General features: G+C 42.5%; 1 protein-coding gene across 1 annotated transcript in view; it reads left to right on the top strand.

The window, feature by feature from the left end:
- The window catches only part of HGSNAT (heparan-alpha-glucosaminide N-acetyltransferase), a 52,372-nt gene that overhangs the window by 21,137 nt on the left and 20,457 nt on the right, over positions 1-10,778 (top strand). The window contains 3 exon segments of the mRNA XM_017879654.1: positions 1,148-1,217; positions 8,768-8,837; positions 10,172-10,281. Coding sequence (XP_017735143.1) covers positions 1,148-1,217; positions 8,768-8,837; positions 10,172-10,281 — 250 coding nt within the window.

Genomic DNA, 10,778 nt, shown 5'->3' with positions numbered 1-10,778 from the left:
GCTCTTATTTTTTGAATTTCCAGCTTTTCTGCCCTGCTTCTTCCCCATCTTTGTGGTTTTATCTGTCTCTGGTCTTTGATGGTGGTGACGTACTGATGCGGTTTTGGTATAGGTGTCCTTCCTGTTTGATAGTTTTCCTTCTGACAGTCAGAAGGACTGTCTGTTGGTCTGTTGGAGATTGCTTGAGGTCCACTCCAGACCCTGTTTGCCTGGGTATCAGCAGCAGAGGTTGCCGAAGATAGAATATTGCTGAACAGCGAGTGTACCTGTCTGATTCTTCCTTTGGAAGTTTCCTCTCAGGGGTGTACTCCACCCTGTGAGGTGTGGGGTGTCAGACTGCCCCTAGTGGGGGATTTCTCCCAGCTAGGCTACTCAGGGGTCAGGGACACACCTGAGCAGGCAGTCTGTCCGTTCTCAGATCTCAACCTCCGCGTTGGGAGATCCACGGCTCTCCCCAAAGCTGTCAGACAGAGTCGTTCGCGTCTGCACCGGCTCCTGCTGTTTCCCCTGTTGGTCTTCAGCTGTCAGTTCCTCAGTCTTTCTTTGTCTTTCATGACCTTGATGGTTTGAAGGGTAATGTCTGGTTATTTTGTCAATTGTCCTTGATTTGGATTTGCTTGATGTTTGGTGTTTTCTCGTGAATAGGTGGAGATTTTGCATTTTTTAGTGGAATACGGCAAAAGCAAGCCTGGGTCCTTCTCGGTGCCTTGTGTCAGAAGGCATACAGTGTCAGGCTGTCTTTACAAGGGCTTTAGAGACACATCCTGAAGTATGTAGGGATGAAATAACATGATGTCTTAGATTCTTAAAGAAATAGCTTAGCCAGAAAAAGCAGGACAAGGGGGTGAGTGGGTAGTTATAGATGAAGCAACAGGGACAATATCTTGACAATTCTAGGATCTGGGTGATGGGTTATATATAGGTTGATGGTACCATTCTTTGTGTTTTTGTTTATGTTGGATACTTTTTGTAATGACAGTTATCACTCCCTTCACGGTGAGCATTCTCAATTATTTATAGGAAATTCAGCATGAGAATATAGGCTTCCCTTCCTGGTTTTCATTTATAGATTAAATGTAATGATGTGATGTCTTTGATGTTCTTGATGACCTTTTTGGGGGCTAATGTGTTTTCTTCTCTTTTCTAGCTGTGAGCATTGCATTCCTTATTGGTCTTGCTGTCATCATTGTGATATCCTTTCTGAGGCTCTTGTTGAGGTAAGACATTTGGGGAGGATGCCACTGGAAAGGCAGAGCATAGAAATAACACATTCAGAAGGCACAGCTGTCACCTTCAAGCGGCCATCATTCTTTGATGATATGAACATTTCTGTGTCCCCTATGTTCAACCAGTGCTAGGCTTCAGGGACTCGTGTAGACTAAGACGAGGTCTCTGACTTTAGGGAAGTGATAATAAAGGTGATTATGAATTTTTGCCTTCTGTCCTCCCACATGGGTGAAGAGGAAGAAAATGCTTGAGAAATCATTATTTCCTAAAGCATCTGGCTTTTTAGCGAGCAGAAGTGGCTCGTGACAATTTTAGGAGGAGGTTGCTGCACTGGACTCCCCTCCCCCTCTCTGGCCCTGAGGCGCCTTCTAGTCCAGTTGCCCAACCTCTGCCAGCCCAGGCATCTGGTGGCACAGATGTGTGCCTGGTGGCTGTTCCTCTGGACCTCGCGTGGACTCCCTGTCCCTTGGTTAGTTTGTTAGCCAACATGGAGAAGGGACTGGTCCTGCTCTGCATGGTGAACAGTGATTCTGGTAAGAGTGAATTAGTAGACTAGAAAAAGAAAGTAAAATGGATTTTAGTTAACTTCCAAAGGAAAGGTTTTTTCATGTTTTAAAAGAATAAGAGTGAATTTTCTCATGCTTATCTTGTTACAGTCTCAAGAAGAACCACAAGATTTTAGAATTAGAAGAATGAAAACCTAACCTCTAAGTCGACTCATGTGGGAAACCCTGAAGCTTTGGGGAATTTCTGTACTGTGATACTCTGGCTTTGTACATCTTAGAAATAGTATAATTCTATGTATGAGGACCCCGACTGTGTATAGGGTAAAAGAACCACTTGTTACTCAGAAGCCAGTGTGTAACCTAACTATTTTTTAGGGATAGAGGAAGATTCTAGCAATGGAGTTTCATTTCTTTGAGTTAAGGTATTATCTCATCAACCTTTTGATAAAATGCGAATGCTATTTCAGTGTATCAGGATGCTTTTCACATGAATGGATCTATTATGGATTTTTTTTTTTTTTTTTTGAGACAGAGCCTCACTCTTGTCATCCAGGTTGGAGTGCAGTGGTGCCATTATGGCTCACTGCGGCCTCGACTCCCTGGGCTCAGGTGCTTCTCCCACCTTAGCCTCCTAAGTAATGGGGAGTACAGGCATGCATCACTATGCCCAGCTAATGGTTTTTGTTTTTGTTTTTTTTGCATTTTTAGTGGAGATAGGGTCTTGCTATGTTGCCCAGGCTGGTCCTGAACTCCTGGACTCAAGTGTTACATCTGTCTCTGACCCCCAGAGTACAGGGATTATAGGCATGAGTCACCACACCTGGTCATGTTACATGACTTTTTGAAGTAATTGATAGCTAGGCCAGGTGCGGTGGCTCATGCCTGTAGTCCTAGCACTTTGAGAGGCCAAGGAAGGTGGATCACTTGAGGCCAGGAGTTTGAGACCAGCCTGGTCAACATGATAAAACCCCATCTCTACTAAAAATACAAAAAGTAGCTAAGTGTGGTGATGGGTGCCTGTAGTCCCAGCTACTCGGGAGACTGAGGTACAAAAATTGCTTGAACCTGGGAGGCGGAGGTTGCAGTGATCTGAGATTGTGCCACTGTACTCCAGCTGGGGAGTCTCAAGAAAAAAAAAAGTAATTGATAGCTGAGATCAAGCATTTTCAAAGGGAAGAAATTCCACCTTGCCCCATGTGGAACTGAAACTACTCAGCACATGATGCTGCCCTTCCAGCCTACGGGCAGAATACTCTTCTTGATAAAGCAGGAGTCCCTTATTCCTCGCCCCCTGGTTTTCCAACACAACCAGGGAGGTTCAGATGACTGTGAGCCAAAAAACAACCAGAAAAAGTCAAGAGAATAAAGAGCCCCCCTCCTTTTCACTTAGGCAACAGGCATGAACAAGAAAATTAAGTATTTTTGTTTTATTTTTAAAACTCTTAACTTTTCCCTTTCACCCTTCTTTATTTTTATTATTATTATTATTTTTTGAGATGGAGTCTTACTGTTGCCCAGGCTGGAGTGCAGTGGCACGATCTCTGCTCACTGCAACCTCTGCCTCTGTGTTTCAAGAAATTCTCTGCCTCAGCCTCCTGAATAGCTGGGATTACAGGCGCGTGCCACCATGCTCAGCTAATCTTTTTGTTTGTATTTTTAGTAGAGATGAGTTTTCAGCATCTTGGCCAAGCTGGTCTTGAACTCCTGACCTCCTGATCTACCTGCCTCGGCCTCCCAAAGTGCTGGGATTATAGTTATGAGCCACCATGCCTGGCCACACTTCTTTAGATGTGTCTGTTTTAACATTTTGCATGTGATGGTGATGTTATCCATGTTGAATAAACTAGAAATGAGAGTTGAGTTGTGAGGGAAAAAGAGTAATTGCAAATGTATGCCTTGGATGTATGGATTATGTTTGGATACTGAATCGAACCACTGAACTGTAAAAACATGTATGAGACAGGGAAACTGAACTGGCTATGTGACGATATTAAGGAATTACTGCTAACATTTAAAAATGTGATAAGGGTATTGTGGTTATGTTTAGAAATAAAAATAGTCCGTATCTATTAGAGATACATACTGAAGTGTTTATGCCTGAAATTATATGATGTCTAGGATTTTCTGAAAAACAATCTAAGGCAGGAATGAGGGACAGTGGGTGAGAGGACAGATGAAGTAAGACTGGCCATGTGTAGGTACTTGTGGAAGCTGGATGATGGAGGTCCATTATTCAGGCAAACCCTTTGCTACTGTGCTTTGCTTTATTGCACTTCACAGATGTTGCATGTTTTACAAATTAAAGGTTCGTGGCAACCCTGCATTCAGCAATTCTTTTTTTTTTTTTCTGAGACATGGTCTCATTCTGTCTCCCAAGTTGGAGGGCAGTGGTGCCATCACAGCTCACTGCAGCCTTGACCTCCCACACTGCAGCCTTTTTGATTTAAAGTGAGAGACATGCAGCCAGGCATGGTGGCTCATTCCTGTAATCCCAGCACTGTGAGTGGCCAAGGCTGTCAGATCGCTTGAGCTCAGGAGTTCGAGACCAGCCTGGCCAACATGGTGAAATCCCATCTCTACTAAAAATAGAAAAATTAGCTGGGTGTGGTGGCGCACGCCTGTAATCCCAGGTACTCGGGAGGCTGAGGCACGAGAATTGCTTGAACCCAGGAAGTGGAGGTTTGCAGTGAGCTGAGATTGCGCCACTGTGCTCCAGCCTGGGTGACAGAGTGAGACTCCATGTCAAAAGATAAAAAAGTGAGAGACGTGCAACTCTTTCTTTTACTCACTTAGAAGCCATTGTAGGGTAATTAATTGGCCTAATTTCAATATTGTTGTATCTGAACGAATAGAGAGGCCCAAAGAGACGGAGGGAGATGGGGAAACAGTCAGAACATACTCAACACTTATTAACCTTATTGACCTCCCAGGTGCAAGCAATCCTCCCACCTCAGTCTCCCAAGTAGCTGGGACTAGAGGCATGTACCACCACTATAATTTTTTTTTTTTTTTGTAGACATGATGTTCTCACTGTGTTGCCCAGGCTTGCATTGAGTAACTCTGTTGGCACCATTTTTCTGACAGCATGTGCTCCCTTCTTGTCTTTGCATTACATTTTGGTAATCATTATAATATTTCAAACTTTTTCATTAATATTATATCTGTTATGGTAATCTGTGATCAATGATCTTTGATGTTCCTACTGTAATAGTTTTGGGATGCCATCAACCCCACCTATATAAGATGGTGAACTTAATTGGTAAGTGTTGAGTGTATTCTGACTGCTCCACGCAGTGACTGTTCCCCCATTTCTCTCCCTCTCTTTGGGCTTCTCTATTCTTTCAGAAACAACAGTATTGAAATTAGGCTAATTAATTACCCTACAATGGCTTCTAAGTGTTTGAGTAAAAGAAAGAGTTGCGTGTCTCTCATTTTAAATCAAAAGCTAGAAATGATTAAGCTTAGTGAGGAAGGCATATGGAGAGCCATGACAGGCTGAAAGCTGGGCCTGTTGTACCAAACAGTTAGCCAAGTTGTGAGAGTTATTGAAGAAAATTAAATGTGCTACTCCAGGGAACACACAAATGATAAGAAAGTGAAACAGGCTGGGCTTAGTGGCTCATACCTGTAATCCCAGCATGTTGGGAGGCTGAGACCAGACGATTGCTTGAAGTCAGGAGTTTGAGATCAGCCTGACCAACATGGCAAAATCCCATCTCTACTAAAAATACAAAAGTTAGCTGGGCATGATGGTGTGCGCCTGTAGTCCCAGCTTCTCTGGAGGCTGAGGCCAGAGAATCGCTTGAACCTGGGAGTCGGAGGTTGCAGTGAGCTGAGATTGCTCCACTGTTCTCTAGCCTGGGCAAAGGAGCTAGACTCTGTATCAAATAAATAAATAAATAAATAGAAAAAAAAAGGAAAATGAAACAGCCTTACTGCTGATATGGAGAAAGTTTGAGTGGTCTCGATAGAGGATCAGACTATTCCCTTAAGCCAAAGCCTAATCGAGAGCAAGGCCCTAGCTCTTTTCAGTTCTGTAGAGACTAAGAGAAGTGAGGAATCTGCCGAAGAAAAGTTGTAAACTAGCAGAGGTTGGTTCAGGAGGTTTAAGGAAGGAAGCCGTCTTCATAACATAAAAATGCAAGGTGAAGCGGCAAGTGCTGATGGAGAAGCTGCAGGAAATTATCCAGAAGATCCAGCTGAGATCATTGATGAACGTGGCTACACTAACAACACAGTTTCAATGCAGATCAAACAGCCTTCTATTGGAAGAAGATGCCATCTAGGACTTTTAAAAGCCAAGAAGGAGAATTCAGAGCTTCACAAGATAGGCTGACTCTCTTGTTAGGAGCTAATGCAACTGGTGACTTTAAGTTGAAGCCAATGCTCATTTACCCATTCTGGAAATCCTAGGGCACAAGAATTATACTAAGTCTCCTCTGCCTGTGCTTAATAAATGGAACAACAAAGCCTGGATGACAGCACATCTGTTTACAGCATGGCTTACTGACTATTTTAAGCCCACTGTCGAGACCTACTGGTTCAGAAAAAAATATTTCTTTCAAAATATTATTGGTCATTGACAATGCAGCAAGTCCAATGGAAATGTACAGGCAGATGAATGTTGTTTTCATGCCTGCTAACACAATATCCATTCTGCAGCCCATGGATCAAGGAGTAATTTTGATTTTCAAGTCTTACTATTTAAAAAATAGGTTTTATAAAGCTATATAGCTGCCATAGATAGTGATTCCTCCAATGAATCTGGGCAAAGTCCATTGAAAACCTTCTGGAAAGGATTCACCATTGTAGATGCCATTAAGAAATTTGTGATTCATGGGAGGAAGTAAAATTATCAACATTAACAGGAGTTTGGAGGAAGTTGATTCCAGCCCTCATGGATGACTTGGGGGTTTAAGACTTCAGTGGAGGAAATAACTGCAGATGTGGTGGAAATAAAGAAAACTTGATTTTATAGAAGTGAAGCCTGAAGATGTGACTGAATTGCTGCAATCTCATGACAATACTTGATCAGATGAGGAGTTGCTTCTTATAGATGCACAGAGGAAGTGGTTTCTGAAGATGGGATCTATTCCTGGTAACCATGTTGTGAACATTGTTGAGATAACAACAAAGGATTTAGAATATCACATAAATGTAGTTGATAGAGCAGAGGCAGAGTTTGAGAGAATTGACTCTAATTTTGAAAGAAGGTCTAACTGTGGGTAAAATTCTATCAAACAGCATTGCATGCTACAGAGAAATCTGTGAAAGGAAAAGTTAATGTGGCAAACTGTATTGTCTTGATTGCGGAAATTGCCACAGCCACCTCAACCTTTGGCAGCCACCACCCTGACCACTCAGCAACCATCAACATGGAGGTCAGATCCTCTATCAGCAAAAAGATTAGGACTTGCTGAAGGCTCAAATAATCATTAACTGTTTATTAGAAATACATTTTTAAATTAAGGTATGTAAACTGTCTTTTTGTGCATAATGTTATTGCACACTTAATAGACTATAATATAGTGTAATATATAGCTTTTATGTACACTGCGTCACAGAAAATTTGTGTGAGTCACTGTATTGTGATATTGGCCTTATTGTGGTGGTGTGGGACCAAGCCTGCAGTGTCTCGAGCTATGCCTGTACTGGTTTCTCTGCTTCTGTATATGCTTGAACTGTTCATGACCAAAAAATAAAAGGGGAAAAAATCCTATGCACTGAATAATTTGTTTATGCCAGGGTAGGGTATACTTTTCAAACGATTTTTTTTGCAGGTAGAAATCTCATTTTTAAGAAAAACCAGTTAATATATTTATCTTTTGTTAGTCATGTGAATCAATTTAATGTCATCTGGATTTCTTTTTTTTTTTTGTGGAGACAGAGTCGCGCTGTGTCACCCAGGCTGGAGTGCAGTGGTGCCATCTTGGCTCACTCCACGTTCCGCCTCCCAGGTTCCTGCCATTCTCCTAACTCAGCCTCCCAAGTAGCTGGGACTACATGTGCCCGCCACCATGCCTGGCTAATTTTTTTGTATTTTTAGTAGAGATGGGGTTTCACCCTGTTAGCCAGGATGATCTTGATCTCCTGACCTCGTGATCTGCCCATCTCGGCCTCCCAAAGTGCTGGGATTACAGGCGTGAGCCACCGCGCCCGGCCTGGATTTCTTTTTGAATTAAAGCAACCATATTAAAAAAGAACCCAGTACATTAACTATTTGAATAGGTTTTTGCTTTTTGTATTTAATAGTTTATTTTTTATTTTTTATTTTTTTTGAGACAGAGTCTCACTCTGTCACCCAGGCTGGAGTCCAGTGATGTGATCTTGGCTCACTTCAACCTCCCTCCACTTCCTGGGTTCAAGCGATTCTCCTGCCTCAGCCTCCTGAGTAGCTGGGATTATAGGCGTGTACCACCATGCCCGGCTAATTTTTGTATTTTTAGTAGAGACACGGTTTCACCATGTTGGCCAGGCTGGTCTCGAACTCCTGACCTCAAGTGATCCACCCACCTCAGCCCCCCAAAATGCTGGGATTATAGGCATGAGCCACCATGCCTGGCCTAATAGTTTATATCTTCATCTTCATGTTTCTTTGTGTGGGCAGAGCCCACGTTCTTTTACTTTCATGGCTCTATCACATCCTATCACACCGCTGTCATAGTCTGTGTTTAGTCATCCTTGTTTTGAGTAAATTTGGTTGTTTCCAACTTTTTGCTATTTTAATTTTAATAGTATTATTAGTGAGAATCCCAGCCATGGGAAACAGTTATCTCATTCACCTTCTCAAGTCTTTAATGAAAGCTCTGTCATCATTCCTGTTTTATTAATGAGGAAACTATGCTGTCAGGGTTGAGCATTTATAAGTAGAGCCGCTGAAAACTGATTTCTATTTTTATATTGTTAAAAAATGTTTAGAATGTTTAATTAGTAATATAGAATATGAGCTTTAATTTTATTTCAATATAATATCCGATCATTTAAAAAATTCTGCCAATGAAAATAAAATAATTGAGCCTTTTATTTATTTTCAGTTTGGATGACTTTAACAGTTGGATTTCTAAAGCCATAAGTTCTCGAGAAACTGATCGCCTCATCAATTCTGTAAGTTATGAGATGCATAGTGTGTTGCCCAGGTGGTTTTCTGAACTTGGAATTTATAGTTTCCTATTTAATCATTATTGTCCAGTTTTATATTTATATTGAGGAAGGCCAGGTTATAGGTCCTGTATTCCTAATAGAGAGCAGCCCTCTCTTCAGCTGCTGGGAAGGGCTCCATCCCTTCTCTTGCTTCAGTGATGTTGGAACGTTCTGCTCTATCTGGATACCCGAGGTAGAGATATTTTTCACTCTGCAGGCAGCATTGTTGAATCAATCTAGTTAAGTAGAGAGTGTCAAGGTTAAAACAAAGAAACAAGAGACAACAATATTGAATCTATGAATGCTGATGGCCTCCTCTGATGATTTAAATATGTCATTAAATTTTTGTTAATAAATTCAGGCTCATTTATGGAGATGTTGGCTTCTGTGCTTGTTCTAGATGCACTTATGGATTAGTTTTTTTGGTACCATTTATCAACGTGGCCACTGGCAAACTCAGTAAAAGGCAGGAAAAGCTGATAGAATAGAAAACCAGACCTCTAGATGGGATCTTTACAAAAGGAAATCCAAGTATTGTTTAGAAAAACTTTTTTATTTTTTGAGACCGGATTTTACTCTATTGCCCAGGCTGGAGTGCAGTGCCGCGGTCTCAGCTCACTGCAGCCTCAACCTCCTGGGCTCTTCCCACCTCAGCCTCCCAAGTAGCTGGGACTACAGGTGTGTGCCACCACACCTGGCTAATTTTTGTATTTTTTGTAGAGACAGGGTTTCACCATGTTGCTCAGGCTGGTCTCAAACTCTTGGGCTCAAGAAATTTGCCCTCCTCTGCCTCCCAAAGTGCTGAAATCACAGGTGTGAGCCACTGCGCCTGCAGAAAAACTATTTTTTAGCTTTCTACACTATTTTTAGATTTCTACTATATCACATTCTTTCCTAAAGAAATAAAAAAATGATGCTGGTTGCGGTGGCTTACGCCTGTAATCCCAGCACTTTGGGAGGCTGAAGTGGGCAGATCATGAGGTCAGGAGTTTGAGACCAGCCTGACCAACGTGATGAAACCCCATCTCTACTAAAAATACAAAAATTAGCTGGACGTGGTGGTGCATGCCTGTAATTCCAGCTACACAGGAGGCTGAGGCAGGAGAATCGCTTGACCCCGGGAGATGGAGGTTGCAGTGAGCCAAGATCATGCCATTGCACTCCAGGCTGGGCGACAAAGCGAGACTCTGTCTCAAAAAAACAAAACAAAACAAAACAAAAAATAAATCAAAAAATGACAAAATGAAATTTACTCCTTAGCATTATGAATTGTCATCTTTCTCTCTTTTTTTCTGAAGGAGCTGGGATCTCCCTGCAGGACAGACCCTCTAGATGGTGATGTCCAGCCAGCAGTGTGGCATCTGTCTGCCCCACCGCCCCGCCTCCGCAGCGTGGACACCTTCAGAGGGTATGTGGGGATCCCTATAGCACAGTGGGTGCAGGTAGTCACAGGACTACATAATTATACCTACACACACTTTTAGCTTTTAAGGACTTTTACATATCTTTTACTTTCTAGGCTAGGAAGGATTTCTTGGATGTAAAAGTAAAGTCTGCAGCCTCTCCAGTCTGGAAGACCATCATGATCCTCAGTGTCTGTGTTGACAGAGGAGTAGTGGATGAGGCTAGAGCCAGTGTCCACTTGGATATGCTGTCTGCTGAGTGAAGCGCATTTTTATTTGGGCAAGTGGCTGTTACTTGGGGCTACAGACTGTACCTCATGTCCAGTCAGTAGCTTGACGGCTCAGAAGATGCACTAGTCTAGTGAGGAGACACCAGCATGTGGCAGAGGGAGGGCTGATCCTGTGCTGCTAGCAGAGCGACTCGAGTATCAGGCCCTCATGCTAGCAAACCCATAGCCCTGGGAGAAGAACAAAGGCCAGGACTGAAATCTGAAAATAAAGT

The sequence above is a fragment of the Rhinopithecus bieti genome, unplaced genomic scaffold, assembly GCF_001698545.2.
Source record: "Rhinopithecus bieti isolate Rb0 unplaced genomic scaffold, ASM169854v2 scaffold_12127, whole genome shotgun sequence".
Classification (NCBI taxonomy): Eukaryota; Metazoa; Chordata; class Mammalia; order Primates; family Cercopithecidae; genus Rhinopithecus; species Rhinopithecus bieti.
Note: the sequence above shows the minus strand (reverse complement) of the source record. Positions and strands in the feature narration are given on the sequence as shown.